At 42.8% G+C, this 23,679-nt stretch overlaps 2 protein-coding genes across 4 annotated transcripts in view; one reads left to right on the top strand and one right to left on the bottom strand.

The window, feature by feature from the left end:
- slc45a4a (solute carrier family 45 member 4a) overlaps window positions 1–8,691 on the top strand; it is a 47,275-nt gene extending 38,584 nt beyond the window's left edge. For 2 of the 3 annotated variants that reach the window (XM_030120307.1, XM_030120308.1), the window contains 12 exons: window positions 1,024–1,203; window positions 1,365–1,555; window positions 1,643–1,823; window positions 1,937–2,401; window positions 2,526–2,797; window positions 2,887–3,048; window positions 3,152–3,251; window positions 3,358–3,438; window positions 3,561–3,691; window positions 3,857–3,925; window positions 4,018–4,172; window positions 4,281–8,691. In XM_030120307.1, the coding sequence (XP_029976167.1) occupies window positions 1,024–1,203; window positions 1,365–1,555; window positions 1,643–1,823; window positions 1,937–2,401; window positions 2,526–2,797; window positions 2,887–3,048; window positions 3,152–3,251; window positions 3,358–3,438; window positions 3,561–3,691; window positions 3,857–3,925; window positions 4,018–4,172; window positions 4,281–4,461 (2,168 nt within the window). In that variant the 3' untranslated portion in view covers window positions 4,462–8,691. The remainder of the gene's footprint in view (window positions 1–1,023; window positions 1,204–1,364; window positions 1,556–1,642; window positions 1,824–1,936; window positions 2,402–2,525; window positions 2,798–2,886; window positions 3,049–3,151; window positions 3,252–3,357; window positions 3,439–3,560; window positions 3,692–3,856; window positions 3,926–4,017; window positions 4,173–4,280) is intronic. The other variant, XM_030120306.1, reaches the window with a different exon arrangement.
- Window positions 8,692–11,570: 2,879 nt separating this feature from the next.
- Window positions 11,571–13,646, bottom strand: LOC115409232 (G-protein coupled receptor 20-like). The gene is made up of 4 exons (XM_030120309.1): window positions 13,122–13,646; window positions 12,728–12,984; window positions 12,515–12,647; window positions 11,571–12,346 (listed from the first exon to the last, which is right to left on the bottom strand). Exons 2-4 carry the CDS (start codon window positions 12,967–12,969, stop codon window positions 11,714–11,716), a joined length of 1,008 nt encoding a protein of 335 aa, XP_029976169.1. The 5' UTR covers window positions 12,970–12,984; window positions 13,122–13,646; the 3' UTR covers window positions 11,571–11,713.
- Window positions 13,647–23,679: the final 10,033 nt, after the last annotated feature.

Raw genomic sequence — 23,679 nt, 5'->3', positions numbered from 1 at the left:
ACGAGCGTGTGGATGTGTGTGTGTGTGTTGACATGGGAACACAGGAGCAGGCAGTTCACAGGGAAATGCTTCCTGTTTGCTTCCCTCTTTCTACCAATCACAGTTCAGTTCCTGTCTGGGTGCCTGGCTAGTGAGTGCTGCGACTCCATTGTCCCGCCTGCGTACACACTGGAATACACACGTGCACAAAAAGCACACACACAATCACACATTGCTGTTCTTTCTATGATTTTTTTTTTGGTTTTGTTTTGTTTTGTTTTAATTTCCTTGCCATTAATGAAATCCAGTTTGGGAAGTCATGCTGAGTCAGACTGCCTCTGATAACTAACACACACGCACACACACACACACACACACACACACACACACACACACACACACACACACACACACACACACACACACGCACACACACACTCACTCCTGCCTTCGGGCACCAGCAGACGTCACGTTGCTGGAGGGAAAGAGTAGGTCACCCTGTAATGAGACACATGAGGTCAAACACAACATGCAAAGCTGTGTGTTGAATGTGCATTGGCCTGTTTGTGTGTGTGTGTGTGTGTGTGTGTGTGTGTGTGTGTTGTGCAGTTGTTTGGAGTCATTAATCACTTATTGATGACAACTACAGTTTTAACAAGTGAGAAAATTTATGGGAAGCATTTATTTCATTTATTTATTCCCTTAATTTTTTGGGGTTTTTGTCCTTTATAATTGGTTTAAGCATATTTTGTTAAAGTGGTCTCATTAAAATAGTATTACAACAAATGCAAAGATCCATCCAGACTTTTACAATTTAGAATTTTAGTGTTATGTCAATGCCATTATTTTTCATTCAGTTTTTTTTTTTTTAATTAGACATGATTTACATGGTTTACTTCCATTGCAGGTCATGAGGAAAACAGCTGAATTGAAAGCTTGGTCATAGTTCAATACTGAAGCGTCCTCCACCGATGGCTGTCTTGATGTACAGTGAAAAATTCACATTTAATAACATCTTTCTGTCTTTTTTTTCTCTCTCTCCAGGTTTGTCATTGGGTGATGAAAAAGGGAGACAACCTTTAGGAATAGTTCTTACTGTGCTCGGAGTGGTGGTCTTGGACTTTTGTGCGGACGCCACAGAGGGACCAATCAGAGCCTACTTGTTAGACGTGGCGGACACCGAAGAGCAAGACATGGCGCTCAATATTCACGCCGCTTCTGCAGGTACGGCCGACAGAGAAACTTCCGCACAGATTTGACGACATTTACTGAGTGGACTCAGAGGTCAGGAGTGATTTCACACCTGAAGTCGCAAAGCAGAGTTCACTGATCTTCATGGATGAAAGACACCAGGAGAGACGATGAGAAAGTGTTTTTCTCTCCAGGTCTTGGAGGTGCGGTTGGCTACGCCCTCGGAGGTTTGGACTGGACGCACACGTTCCTCGGAGTGGCCTTCAAGTCCCAGGAGCAGATCCTGTTCTTCTTTGCCGCCATCCTCTTCTCCGTCTCTGTGGTGCTGCATCTCCTCAGCATCGAGGAGCAGCAGTACTCGCCGCAGCATGACAGGCTCGACCAGGTACCGCCGGGTTTTATTCAGTATCAGCAGAGACTTTAATGTAAAGCGATGTTTTACTTTGAGCTCCTTTCTCTTCCTCTTCATCAGGAGAGTCCAGATCCCGCACACCTGCAGCCGTCCGCCAACGGCAGGGCTGGGCTCCTCAGCCCCAAGCTGGAAATGATTGGAGAGGACGACACGTTGGAGAGCTACGACCTCTATGACCCCTACGGAGACGACCACTCAGACCATGAAGACATGGACTTCCTTGAGGTGGAGCTTGTAAGAAGTAAGTCAATATATTTTTCTTTTTATTTCCAAGCAGGTGGAGACAGTTTTCCTCAACGGTGTTTTAATTTAAGACTTTATAGTCTTACTGAATTCATGTCTCGTCCGCTCCAGGTAAAAGCGACAGTGTCCTCGCCATGGCAGACGCCACTCTCGACCACCTGGACCACGACGCGTTGTTCCTGTGCCACATAGAGCCGTCCATCTTTGCCGACCGGCTCTCGCCGTTCCAAGGCTCGCCTCCGCTGACCTCCGCTTTCTTCAGCCACAGTCGAAACACTCCGCCGCCTCCGCGGCTCGCCAACATCAGGCGCAGCAGCAGCGCCGGAAGCCAGGATCTCCTCCGGGCCCAGAACGGCCACCAGACACACGCCGCTCCCGCGCCCAGGATTTCCCGCCTCTCGGCCTTCCTGCAGGAAATGGAAAATGACGACGGGCAGGAGGCGTTACTGAATAACCAGCTTAATGAGCAGCGGACATTAAACGGACGCCTGTTAGCCAGCGTCACTCATCCCGACGGAGCCGGCTCCGATAGGCTGAGCTCTAAAGGACAGGCGCACCGAGCCGGGATGGTCAAAGGTTAGAGTCCATTTTCAGATTGTACTTCTTGATTCACTTAAAAGCTTAGAATACATCCAGGTTTTAGTTTGAAGGATGGTTTGCATTTTGTTCATCTAGAATAAATGTATATTTCTTCCTCCAGCCGCCAGCACAGGAGCTCCGATGCGACAGTCCCGCCACCGCCACACCTTCTACCGCCAGCCGTCCTGCACGTTCTCCTACTACGGCCGCGTGGGGAGCCACCGCTACCGCTACCGCCGCGCCAACGCCGCTTTCCTCATCAAGCCGTCCCGCAGCATGAACGACCTGTACGAGGTGGAGGCCCGGCACCGGAGGAGGAACCGGCAGAGGAACCGACACCGCAGCGGAAACACCAACTCCTCCAGCGGAGACACCGAGAGCGAAGAGGGGGAGGTGAGGGAGAAGCTCCAGGCCGTCGTTTTAAGGTGTTTCTCGAGGGCGCGTCTTGGTAACCCTCCCCTCCCCTCCCCTCCTGTGGTCAGGTGGAGACCACGGTGCGCCTCCTGTGGCTGTCCATGTTCAAGATGCCCCCGGAGCTGCTGCGACTGTGCGCCTGTCACCTGCTCACCTGGTTCTCCATCATTGCGGAAGCCGTCTTCTTCACCGACTTCATGGGACAAGTCATCTACCACGGAGATCCCACTGTAGGGAAATAAGTCGACAAACACTAATCTTAGAAGTTCACTTTCTCCAAAAGACCAAAAAAAAAAAAATTAACTCTTTTTTTTTTTTTCCTCTCTCTCTCAGGCTCCTGCCAACTCAACTTCGTTGGATAATTATCACAGAGGCGTCCAGATGGGCTGCTGGGGCCTGGTTATTTATGCCATGACTGCTGCTACGTGCTCTGGTAATTCCACACAAACACTGATAAACAAACCCTATAAACACAGGTAAATAACAGGCCTGGACCTTAAACTCTGCCGTAAACAGACTTCTCATCATTTCTTTTCCAGCTATTCTTCAGAAATATCTTGACAACTTCGACCTAAGTATTAAGGTCATCTACATCATGGGGACACTTGGATTCTCCATCGGTACGATCCCCCCTCCCATAAATATGAATAAAGCATAAAAAAATAAAATAAAAAGAAATAAAAAAAAATTGGCTTGGTATTAAAGTAATTGTTGCTTTTTTTTCTTCTCTCCTCCCTCACAGGAACCGCTGTCATGGCCATCTTCCCTAATGTGTATGTAGCTATGGTGATGATCAGCAGCATGGGCATCATTTCCATGAGTATCTCCTACTGTCCCTACGCTCTGCTGGGACAGTATCACGAGATGAAAGAGGTGCGGTTTGATGTGCATCTCATTTACAATAGCAATGAAAATAGTTTTTCGGACTTTATGGTTAATTGTTTTTCCTTCTAAATAATATGTTTCATATTGCTTTGGAACTATTATGTTTCCATGTAATGTAGGATCAGTAACCGTGTCTCCCTCTGTCCCCTGCAGTACATTCAGCACAGTCCTGGTAACTCCCGCAGAGGCTTCGGTATAGACTGTGCCATCTTATCTTGTCAGGTTCGGTGTTTAAACTTTCTTTCTGATATCTCAAATGCTCCAACATATGAAATTTAAATCCCCGTTGGTCAAACTGCGATGTGTTTCTGCAGGTGTACATCAGCCAGATCCTGGTGGCCTCGGCTCTGGGAGCCGTGGTGGAAGCGGTTGGCAGCGTTCGTGTCATTCCCGTGGTGGCCTCTGGGGGCTCCCTCCTCGGTTTCTTCACTGCCTGCTTCCTGGTCATCTACCCGACTCCAAACAGCGGGTGAGAACGACGTCCTGCTTCTCCTCGTCGTTTTGCTTCAACACATATCTGTCTCCTGAGCAAGAAGGGGAATGAGTCGCTTTTGTTTTTTTCCATTGCGATCCGCAGGGATTCAGAGTCAGCCAAAGCGTCGGAGAAACGGGCCTTGACGAAGCTGGACAATCCCAACAGCGGCGAAGGGGCCGTTGCCGTGGTGATCGAGAAACCAAGCTTCCTGAAGCTCAACCGAGAGGGCAAGGCCACCAGCACCACCGCGTCCTGCCACACAGAGAACGAGTCCGCCCTGTGATCGGCCGGCCGAGTCGGCTGAAGCCACTTTCAGTGTACCCGCTGTCGGAAAACACTCAAAGATGTGCCTCCATCCTCGTCACGCCGGAGTTTACAGACGCTGAGGAAGAAGCGTCGGGGCGACTCACTCTCGGCGTCTGCTCCGGCTCTGACGGGCTTTTCACATTTTCACTTTGCGACCCGCTGAAGAAAACCGGCTCCGCTGCCGTGGGACCATCGTCAAACCAATTCACCGATCAGAAACCCTTCCACCTCCGCCCTCGCCGACTTCCGATCGTCCAGGAGTGAGTCGGTCAGTCAGTCACGGCGAAGGCTTTCAGGAGAGGTCGTCTCTGTCTCTCAGGGCCTCTAGGAGGCGCTACTGAGCAGCCACCTGGTCAAACTTCAGGGGACTCACTCATGAATACGCACACACCTCTACGTCTGGGGTCAATACAATCGAACGAACTCCTGAATAATGAACACTGCTGATGAACATTAGTCCTTGAAGCTGCAATCAATAAAAAAAAAAAAAAAAATCAATAAATAATGCTGAAAATCGTTCTTCCTCGCCGTGGAATCGGCCCGATCCAGTCTTGAAGAGAATGTGTTTGCTGACTTGGAGTTTCCCGAAGGAGACGCCGCGTTCACCAAATGAACCCCGACGACACACTCGGCTGTGCAGGACTTCCACGGCTCTCTGCGACTGTAGCTTTAAGACTCTGCAGACCTCTGGAAGTGGCATTTCTGAAACAAAGAGCCTGAAGCCTGATTCCTGGGGGAAATGATTGAACTTTTAGTGCCCTGAATTGATTGCAAGTGCTTTGATTTTGCACTCTGTCAAACTGCAGCAGTGTTTTTGAAAGCTGTAATTTAGCCATTGTGGGAAGGCGAAGCGGGAGGAAGTTCACAAAATCTGCTCTCGGCTGTGGAGCAGAGGGTTGGATTTTTGAAATGTGGCATGTGAAGAAGACGCTGGTGTTTATTGGGTGCGGTGTGGGCATTACAATTCCAAATAATTTGACAATTTACTGAGGACCCACGGCGATGTTTCTGCTTCAAATAATCAGACGTCTCTAAAGCTGCATGTTACGTATGAGCAGAGAATAGACAAACCAAACCGCCATAAAGAAGGAAGGAAGGAGAAAAGCTCTCTGTCTCTTAGTGTCTTGGCTTTTTTGCTAGTTTAGTGTTCGCTTTTAGCACATCGTCGTCGCCACCTGCACAGTAGATGGAAAGTGTTACAGCGTCGGAATCGAAATGTTTTCTGGATTCGTGAAGTCGTCTCACACTCTTCGTTTCCAGTAGATCCAGTAAAGGCGCCACTCATCTAGAGTCTTAAGTGTGGCTCGAGAATATTAAAATTAAACAATGATGTTTTCATTCCCTATGTGGTGAATTAGATGCAACATTGAAATAACTTTAAGTCTGTTGTTAAAATAGACGTTCCCGGTCAGAGTTTTAGGCTTCAGTGGAGCTTTCTCGCCCTGCTGTGCGTCGCTCCACTCGAATGCACCAAATGTAGTCTGTAGAGAAGAGTTTTAGACGCTAACGGCTTCTGTCTGATGCAAACTGAATGAATGTCCACTGAGCTGAGAGGAGGACAGGAGAAATGTTTCACTTTAAAGAGATGGTTTGACGTTTTGGGAAATAAAGTCATTTACTTTTTTAGTTGGTACGAGGCGATGGTGTGTGTGTGTGTGTGTGTGTGTGTGTGTGTGTGTGTGTGTGGCGAACACATTCAGCAGTGTTTAACGTCGCTTTAGCATTAAATCACAACTCAGCCAGAGGTGTTTAAACTCCAGACAGAACTCATTTCTGATCAGTTCATTTAAATTTACAATGCCAGGTGATAAACTTGAAACAGGTCCAGGTTTTTTGTTTTTTCATGTTTTTGCTAAATTAACCTTCAGTTTGCTGAATGTTCACCACACATCTGAAGCCTTGTAAGAAAGTAAATCATTGTATTTCCCTAACATCAGACTACTTACTTTGTTATAATTGAAAAGTTATAAGTGTGAAAATTGCATGTCTTAATTTTTGAGAAAAAACTGTCACCTTTTCAAGCTACAAATCAAAAACTGGAGAAAGAAACTGCCTCAGATACTTCCCACAGTAAGACAGAAGACTATCGTTTTAATTATAAAAATGATAAAATGACTATTCCTAAAGTCTGTAAAGCAGTGATTATTCATTTGTTCAATTCAAAAGCCAAATTCAAATGATTCAGGAAAAACTCAACAATGTGTATACAAAAAATTGACCTCGAAAGTCAGTATCACAAAATTTTCACTCAATCTGAAACATTTTCACTCCACTAATATTTCTCACGTTATCGTAAATAGAGCTTGAATTTTGCTTTGCACAGACGTTACTTCACTTTAAGACGTGTCAACAGATCCGATGCAACGTCTGAAGTAAAGTTTGCATCTAGTGAGGACGAGCAGAAACGACATGATGCTGGAGGTGGAAGTAGAAGTGCTGAGTGTGGTTTTTGCATCAAGATTTTGCAGACAGAGGGAAGACAGACTGCTCATGTCTTCATAGCACTTATATTACTGATACTGAGCAAGTAGCCATGAAGTTGGACTTAAAAAAAAAAAAAAAATCTTTCGAATGTTTCCTACGTCGACGATGCTGGGCGAGTAACAACAGACTTGAAAGATTAGATTGTGTTTTGTTTTTTGACAAATCAGACCTTTTGGTTGCAATAGCGGCTCCTGTGAGGAGGCTGTGTGTGCGGGTTGCGCCGGGGGAGCAGGGTTGGTTGTGGTGGTGAGATCCTTAATGGAAAAAAAAAAAAAAAGACGGTTTCCAGCAGGGTTTGTTTGTGTTTTCCTGAATGTGTCGGGGTGAAAGGCCACGGGCGTCCGCCGGTCCATCTTTCCTCTCAGATAAATCAGCTGAAAAACAAGCAACTTGAAAAGAAGAGAGATGTAAAGTGCAGTGGGTTGATTTACTGTTGAAAGAATTCTTTTTTTTTGTTTGTTTGTTTTTGGGGAGTGTGTAAATTGTATTTTTACATTTTGTGGAAAAGAGTTGTTGATTTGTGGAGATTAACTCACTGGTTTTTATTTTTTGTTTTTTTTGTCACTTGAGTGGAGTTTGGTGCAGAGTTAAACCCTTTTTTTAACAAACTAGATTATTTCCATGTTTTCAGGTACATTCAATCAGTCCCAAAGCAGAGAGAGAGAGAAAGCGAGTTTTTGCTCGATGCCGATCAGACTGGGACAAATAAAACAGGGATGAGACGATAGCAGAAGATGCCAGAGCTTTAAATGGCCTCTGTTGTCACCACCTGCGCAATAAGATATTCTGGATAAGCAAATGGATTTACAACTTTGAGATATTGATTGAGATAATCAGAAGTGTTAAAAATAACAACGGAAAACAAGAAAAAAAAAAAAGAACTTTGGGTTTTTTGGGAGATTTGCATGCGACAACAGCGATATGCATGTGTGGAACACCAAAGTGAGACTCTGTACAAATGACTCCAGATCCTTTCTTTCATGTCCTAATAGGTCAGGGATGGACTTTTCTAATGCATGGCTGGGTGTTCGTGTCTTTTTATTTCTTATTTTTGACGTCCGTGTGAAAAGAAAAAAAAAAAAAAACAACTTGATGTACTCTATGGGCTGAAGCATTGTGCTCGTTCTGGGTCAGTACGCTCATAACAAGCATGTGAGTTTTAGACTTTTTCTCTTTTTCTTTTTTCTTTTTTCTTTTTGCACATTTACAGGTTTCTGATAACGTTCATCTGGTCGCCTTTCAGCACCACACAGGTGTGGGTGGAGGGAGTTACAGTGTGTTCAAGGATGAGTGTGTGTATGTGTGTGTTTCTCGTCCCAAGCCAGGCTCGGCGTTCAACGTGTTTGCAGGAAACGCCAGGCCGTTCATACTTGAAGTGCAACTTGAGTGTTTCTGTTCCAGTGCGGTGAGAAAGTCTTTGATTTGTAGGTTTGTTTTTGTTTTGTTTTTTTTCTTTCTCGCTCTTAAAGTCCCGAGCAAACTTCACCGTAAACTCCGGAATGTTCCCGCCGCTCGGCACGCTGGGAGTTTGAGCTCTTAACCTTTTTGATTCCATCTGGTGACTTAAAAAAAAAGTTCCTGAAAGTCAATGAATGTGAGTCGATTTCAGCCGAAATCTTTTTTTTTTTTTCTTTCGTTCGATGTTCGACAAGCCAGGGTGGCTCCCTTCTGATGTTGCACAGAACTTGCACATGATTAAGAGAAAATAGAAAAATAAAAGTTTTCAAAAATAAACACAGTAGAAATACGTTGCAAAAGGAAGAAGAAAAATAACTGTGGATATTTATTTTTTTTGAGCTTTCTCGTCTTGACAGGACACTTTTCAGTTAGTTTCCAGAAGAGTAAAAATTAAAGCTATTCTATTTGCTGTTACGGGGTGAACTGGACTGTGTGTGCGTCTGTGTGTGTGTGTGTGTGTGTGTGCAGTCATCTCAGACCTGTTCAGCTGTTTTGAAAAAGCAAAAGTCAAGCGTGTGTTAAAAAGCATCTCAGTGTTCTCTTGTTGGATCTTGTTCTCTGTTCTCACTTGGTTTACACCTAACTCTGGAATCAATCAACGGCTGCAATACAGAACATTTATTGTCCAGTCTTTAATCCTCTCCGCTTGTTTTGATTCAGCTTGAAATTGTCTAATTTTTTATTTTTTTTTCCTTTGACTTGTTTGTTTTACTTGCTGTCACACAGCAGAGTTTGGGTCTTCAACACTTTTTTTCCGTGGCTGCTTTGTCAGCTCCACTGAATGAACGTGGAGATGAGGCTGTTAGTCCGGCCCGGCTGAACTCTGTGTGTGTTTGTGTGTGTGTGTGTGTGTGTGTGGCTCTGCCTCTGGTAAACTGTGTGTCACTGACGGAGGGGGGAGAGATGCCTATATACTTTGATTCTCATAGAGATTAAATCAAGAATACTTAAAGAATGGGAAAGCAAATGTACGCAGTGTACTATATAAATATAAATATATATATATATAATATGCCTTGTTATTTGAAAATAAGATGTAAATATCCATTTTTCTCTTTTAGTTTCCTCTTTTTTGCTGCTATAAAAAGATGATTATTTTTGTTAGTAGTTTTGTTTTCTATATAAAGTCTGTATATATCTCTATGTTATGTAAATATGCTTGAGCCTCCGTATGTAGGACTCTGGATGAACACTGTATGGAACGCACCTTTAAAATCTGTTCAGAAGTAAAACCAACATCGACTGTGTTGAATTTTTACCCGGACTTCCACAATATCAAGTAGACTGAAGAAAGAAATAAGGGACTGAAAACACAAACACCTCAGAGACAGATGAGACACAACTCAGCTGTTTCAGGAAACATTTTTAAAAGCACACTTGGACACCTGTAGTGACTCTGGATTGCCTAAAGGTGGATAGAAATAGAAATAATACAATAATGTATTGCATAGAATATCAGATTCTCTTAAAAATGACAAGAAACAGGCAAATAAAAGTTATGTTTCCAAAATGAAATGTAAAAATCACGTTAATATATATGTGAAGCTAATAAGCATCATACAGAAAACAATATATTAATAAGATTCCACATTAGATGTCTGACTATAGAGTTTGTTAGTATAGTTAGTATATAGAGTTCTGATAGTTAAAATTTAAAAAAATGCTTAAAAATACGAGAGAAAATAATTCCTGAAAAAAATGTATGACGATTGTTGTTGTAGATGCCACAGCTTCTTCTGCCATGACGATTTAATTATTAATTTCTGCATCTCGATTTACTCCTTAGAGAGAAAATTCTCCCTTAAATTCATTTGAGAAACAACCTGAAAAGGTAGCAATTCTTCAAGATGGATTTTTAAATGTTTTCAAATTCTTAAAAAACACATTTAGTATGTTTAACTTGAAAAATTAAAGACTTTAGTTGAACTTTTTTTTCCCCTGGGAATTCACATTTAACAATGTCACATGATCTGTTTCCAAAGTGAAAACATAATCCACTCTTCAGTATCGGATGTAAAAGTCGACCTCTGGGGCGTTTTGATCGCAGTTCGTGTGTCTGCTGCCGGTTTGCGCTGTCAGGACTGCAAAACTTGTTCACTCAGCAAGGCCGCGGTTTCCCATGATGCCGTGTGTTCAGACTGCTGAACATGAGAAAAGTGTGTTGTTGCACAGTCAGACGTCTCGCTCACGCTGTGGTTCCCGGTCTCAGCTGATCCCATACGGAGGGACCGCAGAAGGAGTCTGACACCGGGTGAACTTTGAAAAACTGCTGTTCGGCAGGATCCATTTAAAGGTCAAAGTTCAACTTAACTCACATCGCCTAGTTTGTCACATCATTTCATGAAAGGAATGAAAAATGAGCAACAGCCTGCCGTGCAAAAACATATTGAATAGAAGTTTACAGGCCTTGACACGTTCATGTAAACACTCACACACCAAACATACGACACATAAATCAATCTGATTAAATATGCACACGTTTCGTTTCACAAATGTAAAACTGTAAGCGTTCAAATCTTGATTATGCACAAATCTGATTACACAGATTCGTATGAAATGCGGCTTCGCTGCTCTTTATGTGAGCAGCCATGTAATGAATAGCTTTTTTTAACATTAACCTTTTATTTGATTGATCATGGGGAGGAATAAAAGCTGCAACGAGAGAAAACAGCCCGTCACTGCAAACTCAACAGATCATTCAAAAATAACCGACATAAACATAACGAGTCATTCAACATCTTTATTATCTTGTAAATCAAACGTGTGTCTTGCTTCACTACTTTGATGTAATTCAGCAAATCCATTTTAACAGCAGTGTCTGCCGAGCAGGGTTACATTTTTTTTATTTTATTACATGATTGAAATCGTCTTTGTGACGCTGACAAGACGCCGCTGGAACCATGTGACAGGATCAACAGAGTCCTCGCAGGACAATCTGTTTACAGCCGTGAGGAGAGTTTTTCCCTTCTTCTCTTTATTTCTGATATTTTTCATTTTTATGTCGTTGACGTCTTCACTCAGTCACACTCGGTGGATTTGAAAAAAAAAAAAAACACACACACACACCACAGTGTTTCCATAAAAGCGAGAAACTTTGGACACCAGAATGTTGCATTTCAGTGTTGTTTCATCCCCAGTGGAAATTTTTAATAGAAATTATGCAAAAAATTTAATGAAATAAGTCACGGTTATGATAGGTTTTAGTTCTATGCAAACACACTTTATTTTTGTCACAGATTTGGGACTAAAGTGCAGTTATTTTGTCCTTTCCCGGATCTGTTCCGTGCTTATCCGTCACCTTTGTTGGTTTTTTCTCTCTCATCGGGGCTCCTGGAGGAGCTTCTCCGGTCGGGCTGGTCAGCGAGGGCCGAGCCGGTGAGGGTGAGCGTGACCACGCTGTGAGCTATGGCCAGGGCGGCACCTGGACATTTACTCCCCAAGTTCCTCTCGGCGTTTGCCCCGCCGGTGTGCCCCAGCTCCCAGCCCGCCGCCCTGCTGCCCCTCCTCCGGGCCCGCCACATTCTCCTGAAACTGTCCGTCACAAAGCAGTACACCACCGGGTCCAGGCAGCTGTTGAGGCTGCTCAGGGTCACCGTGATGTGGTAGGCGAACACGTGCTCCGTCCCCCTGCCCAGCCCCTCTCCGGCAAACCTGACCCGGAGGTAGACCAGCACCTGGCGCACGTGAAAGGGCGTGAAGCAGACGGTGAAGACCACCAGGACGGCCGCCAGGAGCCTGATGGCACGAGTCCTCCTGGCGCGGCCCTGCTGGGCCGCCGGGCCGTGGCTGGAGGACAGGAAGCAGGTGACCCTCAGGCTGAAGCCCGCCACGGCCAGCAGGGGGAGGAGGAACTCCAGGATGCTGAGGTAGAAGTGGGCAGGGAGGAGAACGCAGGAGGAGCTGAACCCCAACGCCGAGGTCTGAGGGAGGGGAGGAGAGGCAACCTTCACCTAGCTGTCTGGAGAGCTGAACAAATTCACTCTGGTCTCCTTCAGTAAACAGGAGTTTAGTGCAATCGTAACTGATAATAGTAACAAAGTTTCTATTGGTTTATTACCAAACCACAGCCTCTTGTTGAGTGTTTTCACCTGGAAGGAGTAAGTCACCACGACTGCAACCAACCACACCACGCCGCTGATGCACCTGGCTGCTCCCGGGGTCCTCCACCGATGGAGAGTCCTGGAGGCGTGAACCACCGCCAGGTACCGATCGATACAGATACTCGAGGGAGGGAGTAGTAGAAGGTAAAGGAGGTTTTGTTGCTGATCAAACTGACTGAAAACGAGTTCCGATCTGCTCACCTGGTCAGAAACAGGATGCTGCAGTACATGTTGACGAAGTAGCTGAAGGTGTGGACGTAGGAGCAGGCCGCGCAGCGCCCGCCGCTGTGGTACAGGGCGATGCGAGCGGGCAGCGACAGCGCCACCAGCAGGTCGGCCACGGCCAGGTTTATGGTGTAGACCGCCGAGGCCGAGGAGTGGGCCGACGCCCCGCAGAACACATAGAGAGCCAGGCTGTTGAGGGCCACGCCCACCACCAGCATCACACAGTTGCACACCTGCACAGATGGTTAAAATACAGCAGCAGAGTTTCCCCTACATAAAGTTTACTAGGGCGGCCCGCCCAAGTAAATTGACACCCGCCCAAGAAGATGAATTAAAAAAAAAAAACGCATGGTGTCAGGCGCGCACGCACCAACACGCTCGCGCACCCCCGTGTATTCCGCGAGCCGGTTTACAGTTGCCTCGGCCACTCGGGGCCGTCGGGTCCGAGGTGATCGGGGGTCGACTTGGCTTGGGTCCGGCGAAGTCAGTGACGACTTGAATTGAGGCCGTGGCAACTAGTTACCGGTAAATTCGGTATTTAAAAAAAAGTCCGCTTTAGCTGTGTAGGCGGGCTGTGTTCATGTCCCTTTAAGACGCTGCACTGCGCGACTCCACCAACTCCTGTTTAAAATCACAGCAGCCAGCAAAAGAAGCTGTCAGCAGAGCAGACAGACGCCGTTCGACCCTCTGAACATCCCAACCAGCAGACGTGATCTCTGGACACCTAGCATGGAGACATGCTAGTTTAGCCGCTACCGGCTTCAGGCTAACAGCTTACTGCTGGTCGACCGTCCCGGACAGTAAAACTCCTCATCAGCTGATTGGCTGATTTTTCCTGCAGAAGCTCCTCGTGCCGTTTTATTGAACAGGTCATATGTTCTGGTGTTGTGTTTGTTTATATCATGCTGCATGTGCAGCTCCCAGTCCTGCTCCGTGTCTTCTTCTCCATTTTGGAGTTGCTGTGTTAGAGTGACAGCGCCATCTGAAGGCCTGGTGGGTGAACTACATCGTTTTGAGTCCTTGTTATGTTGCGTGGATGTAAATATTTCCTGAAGCGATGCTGTGTGGACAGGAAACTGAGAAGGAGATTGTAAACAAACAAGTTGGGCTCATTTGTAATTCAGGGACAGGTAGACATCCAGTTGTGTTCAATTCTCAGCTGCTCATAACAGCACATCACACTGGAAACATCTGGAACCACGTAACATTAATAATTTCCCATAGTCTTCCAGTCATTGGATTTTCCCTAAAGCCCACAGAGAAGACATTTACATCAACAGCAGAGTTCTGTCGGATTTGGACGTCTGTTGCTGTGAAAGTTCGGATACATAGATATGTTTTGTACCCTAATCTTGATAAATGTAATAGCATTTCAAGAAAATTGACCCCATATAATGAGAAATATCTAGAATAAATAACACATGGTTCATAAACCAGTTTGACTAGATTATTGTGAATGCACTTATCAAACACCGCAACGTCCTCCTACACCGCCCGGCCCACCACCACAAGTAAATTCTCAATCTAGGGGAAACACTGCAGCAGGAAGTATTTGACAGTTTCAATTGAACAGACGGAAACACTGTTACTGAAACGTTTAATTCACCATCAGAGAGACCCAGACAGCGTGGAAGTCTTGGTACAGCTGCACATCCAGGTGGGCGATCCGGTGCAGGTATGGCGTCCCCCACCGCTGGTCCCAGCTGCTGCAGTTCCCCTGGTAGGGTGCAAAAAGAGGCTCCGCCGTGGGGGTGCTGCTGGTGTTGGTGAGAGGCCTCTCCATTGGTTGGGACTGGCTAGAAAAAAAAGTTGAGATCTGAGAAGAGTAAAGACTAATAAGAGTAAATTGTGGTGCAGGACTGAATGAATCCATCTTCTTGTGCTTTCTAAAAGGATGTGACACTTTCAGCACAACCTCGTGTGTTTCTCTCAGCGAAGGCGGCGTAACACGAACCATGGCCCCGCTGTTCGCTGCTGTCCAGCAGGCCACTGACACGTGTTTTGTCTCGTTCAAAATATACAGCCACCCTATAAAGTTGACGAATGGGACACATCCTGTTTAAAGAGTGGGGAGGCTTTAAAAAGTCTTCACCTTTTGCACTTTCAAGACGCTGAAAATTAAACAAACGCAGACCCAAGAATGGATTCAAGTCTGCTGTTTCTGTGTGAAGATTTGGTTTGACATAATATAAATATAGTCCTACACTCAAACCATGCATTGATTGGTTTATTAGCCACTGTTTAAAGAAGGTATGGCCAAATTTATACAGTATGCAGTCGTTTGAGTCCTAACTGCAGTTACTCTGCCGATGTTTTAACAGATGTGCCAGCCAGTACACAGTTCTCCTCAGTATTTAGTTTCTTACAGTGTTTTGTAAATTAAACTGAAAGGCTTGATGACAGAATCTTTTAACAAATGCTGGAATCAATTGCCATTCAATCCAATGGCTGCTCATTCATACTATAAAGCTCGGCGTGTTTAACTTCTCAGCTTTAATGTTTCTTCTTTAATTTGAAGAAAAGAATTTGAAGAGCACTGTGCACCACACAGCCCAACGCAAACACATGTTCACCGTCCTTAAGGCCAGTCTTGGTCTTTATTAGTTAATCTGAACCTGCTTTTTGTGACCAGCGACACTAACTCGACCTGATGTGCCGATTGTGTAGTTTTCATTCTAACTGATGAAACCCATAAATAGAGAACATCCATTTCACTGGGCAGGAGGGTTAAAGCCTTAATTTTTCATCCAGAAAACCAGACTTTTGGTTGACTTTATGTATTAAAATGACATTGTTGTAGAAACTTGACACCCAAGTGCACAGTTACAAAAAAATCACAACTTTTATAGTAATTAGCCTGTCAGATACACCATTTTCAGCAAAAAGAGTCACTTCGTCTGGTATAAATACCAGGGATGGATGGGCTCCGTTTGGTTAACATGCTGCTAAGAGAAAATCTTTCCACTTTTCATCGTTATAAGACAATTTCATTAAAACATGGCAGGAAACTTGAACTAAAACTTCAGGGGGACAAAATCTATACGCAGCCATCAGGTTGCTAAATTCGGATATTATTTTCTTTTTATCTTATGATGTCAGCTATAGTTTTAAATGTTTTTTTTTCTTTAAAAAATGTATTAATGTACATGTGAGCATTACATGCACACAACGAACTCCTGAAAAAATAAGTACAATACAGTCGGGACGAACAAGAACAAAGCTGTGTGTGTATCAGAGAAAACAAAGTTAAACAGGGATGATGTGACATTAGGTGTGTGATGAGTGTGAGAGAAATACCTGGTGAAGACGACAGAGCGGGAGAGAAAAATCCTCTCACAGCAAAATAACCTATAACTTCTTTAAATAACTTGTTTAAATCCCAGTAATTCTGCCGGTTCTGGTGGCTGTGAATGAATGTGAGTGTAAATGGGAGGATGGAGGGGGATTGTACTCACTCTCTCTCTCTCTCTCTCTCTCTCTCTCTCTCTCTCTCTCTCTCTCTCTCTCATGATGATCCACTCGACCACTGTAATAACTGAAAATCTCAAGTCGTCTTCTCACACATGATAAAGGATGTCTTTACAATCTAAAGATACTCCAGCAAGACGGTTTTCTTGTTTTTAAACTTAGAAAAAGATCATTAACACCTGTTGCAAGGGCGGGTTTACTTTCAAGCAAAAATCACATAATGTGCAGTAATTTTGCCCATTGTGAATCTGGTGCAGCAAGACCTGAAATGAAAACAGGATGAGGGGACTTAATAAAGAATAAAGAGATGGGCGATAATGCCTTTGTAACAAGTAACAAAAAGAAATTTGGAATTGTTGTCTCTTTTAAGTGCGTGGCGTGCTCATTAAAGTGTATTTAAAGCTGTCTCTGGGGTGGTCTCACACTTAAAGGGTCCCAGTGAAATAAACAGATCTATCCTGTGTTTGTGTCTGTGTAAAGACATGACTCAATTAGAGAAGAGAGAGGTAAAATAACACAGATAAACTGTCTCCGTGCAGTAAAATCATCCACAAATGTCACATTTGCAAACACAGAGTTTAGGAACAGACAGACTGAGAACAAATGCAGAAGAAGTTAATGACGTTTTAGCAGGGGGTAAACTCAAACAGATATTTAACATTCATTTAAAGACAGATCTAGTATTTGAAGAGAGGCAGCACCTCATAAACCACAGTAAGATAAACAACTTTAACGTACGTCCAGGTTCATGAGTGTGCACACTGTGAGTCAATTTGAACAAACTGCTGTACGAACCGAAAACCAGCAACTCAATTTAGTCTCACTTTGTCATCAAACATTTTTTTTTGTAAAATTCCTAGATCTTGGTGAATTCCCAAAAGCTTTAATGGCATTTTTCAGATTGAGTACAAATTAAAGTTCAACCTATAGAACCAATCCTTCATGTTTGATTACAATGACATTCATTTTCCGGCCCCGAAATTGGTCCTTTGGTAAAATATGTTTTTCTTGATGTTCTTTTTCTTTTTTTCTTTCTCAAAAAAAAAACAAAAAAAACAAAATTAACCTCAGCATGGCTCCATTAAAAATGTTGTATTCTGATGAAACTCATCATCTGACCTCTGACATTAGTGTGTGGTCTGCAGCCCGGTGCTCCTGCTGTCAGAACTGCCTCTGTGAAGTCTGCTGCTCCCGGACAATGATGAGCATGAAATGAACAGATTTACATTTGAGACAGTACAATCTAGTCAATTCAGCCTCATTTCAATTCAATTCAATTCAATTCAATTCAATTCAATTCAATTCAATTCAATTCAATTCTTTTCTATTCTATTCTACTCTGTGAGGACATGATGTGAGAAACACAAAACAGCATCTCCACATTTGCGATTTGTTGTCCCTCTTTGTTTAATTATTCAAAACTGTCCTCTGAATCAGTCCTCTGATATGTTGTCAGTTGAAATCATGAGTGTGACAGTGTGTGTCTCGTGGATTTGATAACAAAGGTGTTGAGTGTGAAAACGTAACAAACCCAATTACATAAATTACTTAAAAAAAAATCTTTCAACCAAATTTTCAGGCTTTGATTTGCTTGATAAATAAGTTGGATTGTATCATTGAAGAAGCAGAGAAATTACTCATTGAATCCCGTTTTCAATGACAAGACAATGTCTTCAATTCATTCAGTATGATGCTGCGATGGGATGTTTTTAGTGCACCTTTATGAACTACCTGCACTGTAAATGTGCAAATACGTCACATAAATTCAGTCATCTCAGTGAAAATAAGCTGAATTGTCACCAGATGGCAGCAAAGCACGAGTTTTACTGCAGCTCCACATCAAAAGACAGCAGGATATTTGAGTTTTAAAGTGAAGAAGTGCTTGCCAAGGAAATGAAGCGGAATATGAACTATTCAGTTCATTGTGGTTCCTTTTCCACTTCAGGCTGCTTTTATTTTAGGGATGTTGTATTATTTTGTTCTGCAACATATTTCAGTCAGATGATTAAAGCAAGCAGTCTAAATACAGGATGTATAATCATATTTTAAAAGTAGATACATTTTATCAAGATTATCACAAATCTTATTGAAATATTTTTTGTATGTGGAGATTGTTTCATGGAAGATAAAAAATAAGACAGCAGATTAAATTAAATTGAATTAAATTGAATTAAATTGAATTAAATTGAATTAAATTAAATTAAATTAAATTAAATTAAATTAAATTAAATTAAATTAAATTAAATTAAATTAAAGGAACACTGAAAATACTCGTCATAGAATTCAACAAATGAAATATTCCAGTTGATAGTCTTCATTCATTATAGTAGAAAACACTGAAAACAAAATAACATAAAAATTATCAATGTAAATCAATCTCGTTATTCTATGGAGGTCTGGATTTGGAATCATTCGACAATGAAGGTGGAAAATCACATTACAGGCTGATCCAACTTCAGTTGAAATTCCTCAAGACAAATGAGGCTCAGTAGAGTGTGTGTCCTCCATGTTCTGAGTGACCTCCCTACAGAGACTGGGCGCTCCTGATGAGGCGGTGGACATTCTCCTGAGGGATCTCCTCCCACACCTGGATTAACTCCAGGACAGTCTGCAGGCAGCAGAACGTTCTCCACAGCGTCTCCAGACTCTGTCAGCTCTGTCACACGTGCTCAGTGTGAACCTGCTCTTATCAATGAAGAACAAAGGGGGTCAGAGGTGGATCTGCCAGTCTTGGTGTTCTCTGGCAAACAGCAATCACCCTGCTGCACGGCGTTCAAGTTACGTTTGTAGACAACGGGTACAGTGGCTGGCTGGCTGGCTGGATGGCTGGCTGGATGGATATAACTGATCATGTCTTACTGTGACATTATATAAAAGGTAATTGAAGTTCAAAGTTTACAATAATATCAATTTCATGTCCTATATGGAAATCAAATAGAAAATTAAACTGCTCTGTTACTTTGCAGATGACTGAAAGTTTTTGTTTTACATAAAACATATGAACTTATTGTGGTGGCCACTTTATCCTGTTTTCAATAACAGAATTCTTCAGTATTGTGTCACTATGGTTCTAAGATATCACTTCCCTGAAAACTGTTTTAGTTTCATTGTCACTCATTCATACCTGACAAGCTATTCAGTTTGACTGGTTAATATTAGCGTGCACAGCATTTCCCACGCCCACATAAATAAACATTCCAATTTTAGCCTGATACTTTCACAGACTTGGATCGACTGTTTTTGCATGCAACAAAGTAAAGTATGTGAAAAAAATAAACAAACAAACAAGAGTGTTTTGGTCCATGTGACACATGACATAACCATTCATTCATCACACCTGATTAAAGCACATCGACAGTGCGTGCGCGCTCACACACACACACACACACACACACACACACACACACACACACACGTTCTTCGTAGCAGACAGAGAGACGGCAGTCACGTGACCTGAAGATATGCTTGTAGGAAAGACTGGGATGATCAAACGTTGCATTGTAACACACTCTCTGTGTTTTTCTGTGACATCTACAATGGACCAACACAGCTATTACACCGACAGAGACTGGGTTGTTCGATTCCTTTGCTGTATTACTTCTTATGGGAAGGGCTCCAACATTTCTCATGAGCAACCTGATCCCTCTGCGACACCAGTGGAGGTTTTAGGGTCAACACTTGAACTTTATTTACACCTTGCACGAGACAAACATGTACTTTTCTCATTCTGTTGTGTACTTGTCATTCCTGAGTCCCTGTTGTACGCTGTGGCATGGCACTGTGTTCCCTTGATCCTTGATGAGCTGACAAGTTTTTGCACTGAGAAAAACTGTGATTAAAGTAAAGGGGGAAAAAAAACATTTACCACAAGTCTTTTTAAATTTTTTAAAATTATTTCACAGAATTATTTTTGTTACATGTAGACAAAGTTCTTTAAAGTACTGTTCTATATATTAGTGATTTTATTTGGGCGTGTATAGGAAAAATTGTGCATGCTAATAAAAGTGAAACTTAAAGCTGTGCTTGTCAGGTATGAATGAGTGAAAATGAAGGTGAAACAGTCTTGAGGGGATTTCCATCATAGAACCATAGAGATACAACAATGAAGAATTTAAATGAATCAATAAAGATTTTAAATAACATCAGGTGGAATTTCGATAATAAATTAGAATTTGTCACTCAGAGAGCGCAGACCTCCGCCACAGGTCAAATCACTGACCAACAACAATAAGAACACCATATATAACAGGATGCATACTATATTATGACTCGTGTTTGTCATTTGTTTTTTGTTTATTGAACCAAAATGACCACAGGTCATAAACCTGAAATACAATAGAGGGTTTTCCCGACGTGTCATCAGGCGTGTCATCGACCCGGAAGTCGCCATCTTGGAGGTACTCCGTATCGAAGATCCAGAGCGTAATAAAAAAAAATGGTAAATTATTGCCGTGTCATTGGTTGTACCAATAGGTCAGACCGAGAAAAACATTTGGAATTCTATAGACTTCCAAAAGTTATAAAAAACCAGGGTGAGGAATTAAACCAGCACAATCGCTTAAAAACCTGTGCGTGATCTTTGACTCTGAGCTAAATTTTATTCCACTCATTAAAAATATAACTAAGATTGATTTTTATCATCTTAAGAATATAGCCAGAGGTTCTCAGGCCAGTACAGAGGTGCTAATGCATGCGTTTATCTATTGTTGGTTAGATTACTGTAATGCCTTGCTCTTTGGTCTTCTCAAAAAATATATTTCAAACTTACAATCATTACAAAACTCAGCTGCACACATGCTGACGAGGACCAGGGGGTGGGCCCACATTACACTGGTTATAAAGTGCACTGGCTCCCTGTCCGCCTCAGGATCAATTTTAAAATTCTCTTATTCGTCTTTAAATGTCTTGACGGTCTTGCGCCTTCTTATTTAGCTGATCTGTTTTTACCGTGTTGACCCGCGCGGGCCCTGAGGTCCTCTGGCAGCAGCTTACTGTGCGTCCCAAAAGCTAGAACCAAGACCCACAGTGAGGCGGCCTTTTGCCACTGCAGCGTCTGCCTGTGGAACAACCTGTCAGAGAACCTCAGGACCGCAGAGACTGTTAATATTTTTAAAGGGAGGTTAAAAACACACCCTTTTAATCAGGATTTTAACTGACCTTTTATATTACGGTTATTTCCATCATTATTTTGTGTAATTTTATTTTATTATGTACTTCTAATATTTAGTTTTTTATTTCTATTTTTATTTTTTTCTTTATAATCTTATCTTACTTATTTTATATTAACTTTGTACCATATCCTTTTAAGTTTTTAGCTGTTTAACTCCAGTGTTTCCTGAGGGGGGGGGATCCTTCACACCGGGAGTTGGATCCAGTCCACTGCGGGGGTTGCTGTGCGCTGATCCTCTGGTCCCGGCTGGCCTGGAGGACTCCCCACCTTGTTGTGGGGGTTCCCTTGATCTGGCAGGGTTGGGGGGTGCTGGAGCCCCAGCAGTCCTGACCTTGACTTCTCCCGGTCTGGACGGCCCCATTGGTGGTGTTTCCCATAATGCTCAGTGCCATGCCATGTCTCCTCTTTTGTGCATAACAAACTGGAAGTGTGTCTGTTTGTATTTGTGTTTACACCTGGGTGTGTGTGTGTGCATACTGATCGATGGTGCGGTTTTGTTCTTTTTTGTTTTTATGACTGATTTTACTGTTCAGCACTTTGCGCTGTTTTTTTATGAACGTGGAAAGTGCTTTTGCAAATAAAGTTTGATTGATTGATTGAGTGATTGATTGTCATCCGCAAAGTAACAGAACAGTTTATTTTCTATTTGATTTCAATTGAAGCCATGAAACTGATACCATGGTTGCAAACTTGGACCTTTTGTAAGAATAAGATATTAAATGATCAGTTATCTCCACCCATGTATTGCACCACTCCAACCAGAGCTCCAGTGGGCGTGTTTTCTTTAGGGTGTGGCTTTGAATGGGACAGTGTTAAATGTTTTACAACACTAGAGAGACACAGCATTGTCATCATTGATTCTGTTCGACGCCGACAAGATGATTGAACTGTAAGTAATATTGTGTGTAATTGTGTTTTTCTGAGAATTTGTCTAATTGTTTAGTTTTGAAAAGTTTAGTTTTGACATGCATTTATCTACTCACTGAGTAGTGATTCAGTTTGATTTCCACTAATGTTTGGCTTCCCGTCTATTATTATAGAGAAAGTTCTTTTGGCAATTTCATGATGAAGGTCAAGATATCAACTACTGATTTGTTGGTAATGTGTGCTGCTGTTTTGATGGCGTTTGCTGCACCAGCAATACCACCGTCAGCTGTGACAGCAGCAGCAGCAGTAGCAGCAATAGCAGCAGCAAAGTCCTTTATGCACCATGGTAAGTCATTCTTTGACATTTCAATTATCAATGATTTGGCATTGCACAATTGACCTTTCGCAAAAGCCCTGCCCCCCTTAGTTAGTTTACCATAATTATGTTTTTATGCGATAACTATCAAGTCGTCATAGCAGACATACTTGGCGAATCAAAAGTCTGTATATTATTAATTAAAAAAAAATCACAAGAGAACACAAAGGTTCAAATAGATGTCTTTCTAATGAATCATTCCATTCTTTTGGTGTGTGTGTGTGTGTGTGTGTGTGTGTGCGTGCGTGCGTGCGTGCGTGGGCGTGCACGTGCACGTTTTTCTATGCTTGTGGGGACCAAATGTCCCCACAAGGATAGGAAAACCTGGCACGATGTGCCTTGTGGGGACCTTTTTCCAGTCCTAATGAGGGGAAACAGTGTTTTCTTGACCATGTTGTTGTTACTGAAAAAAGTAAAAGTGCAAAAACATTTCTTTAGGGTTAGGCATTGTTGTGGTTTGGGTTAGGATAAGGGTCAGGGTTAGGGGCTAGTAAATGCATTATGTCAATGAGTGTCCTCCCAAGGATAGAAATACAAACCTTGGTGTGTGTGTGTGTGTGTGTGTGTGTGTGTGTGTGTGTGTGTGTGTGTGCGCGCGCTTGTACAGCTATAGTTGTGAGGACCTTTTGTGAGGACCATGGGTTTTTTTCTTACAAGTGAGGACAATTTTGGAAAGTGAGGACATTTTTGGTGGTCCTCATTTTTCGACAGACCTTTTTTGACCTTTCTGAGGGTTAAGACTTGATTTTTGGTTTAGGGTTTTGTGTGTGTGTGTGTGTGTGTGTGTGTGTGTGTGTGTGTGTGTGTGTGTGTGTGTCTGTCTTAGAAAGAAGTTTGGGGGGCTATAAGGAAAACAGTTTGGGAACCATTATTTTAAACTATCCTTTGCGTATAACCCATACACAGAGGTGTGTATCTGTATCTGTGTTTATATGTATGTAAATATATTTTGGTAGTATAACGATGACAATACAACAGGTTTTGGACTTGTTTAAAGGATAAGTTCGGTTTAAACAGTTTTCATGTTGTTTATAGAACGAAGTAGAA

This window comes from Salarias fasciatus, chromosome 22 (genome assembly GCF_902148845.1).
Source record: "Salarias fasciatus chromosome 22, fSalaFa1.1, whole genome shotgun sequence".
NCBI classification, from domain to species: domain Eukaryota; kingdom Metazoa; phylum Chordata; class Actinopteri; order Blenniiformes; family Blenniidae; genus Salarias; species Salarias fasciatus.
The sequence above is the reverse complement of the archived record's forward strand: the minus strand, read 5'-3'. Positions and strand labels throughout refer to the sequence as shown.

Excerpts from the sequence above, each read along its gene's own strand:
- LOC115409232 (XM_030120309.1), bottom strand. The coding sequence starts at position 12,969 with ATGCTGGTGGTGGGCGTGGCCCTCAACAGCCTGGCTCTCTATGTGTTC. Across the intron at positions 12,648-12,727 it reads AGCATCCTGTTTCTGACCAG|TATCTGTATCGATCGGTACC; the intron begins GTGAGCAGATCG and ends CCCTCCCTCGAG. Across the intron at positions 12,347-12,514 it reads TGGTGACTTACTCCTTCCAG|ACCTCGGCGTTGGGGTTCAG; the intron begins GTGAAAACACTC and ends CCCCTCCCTCAG.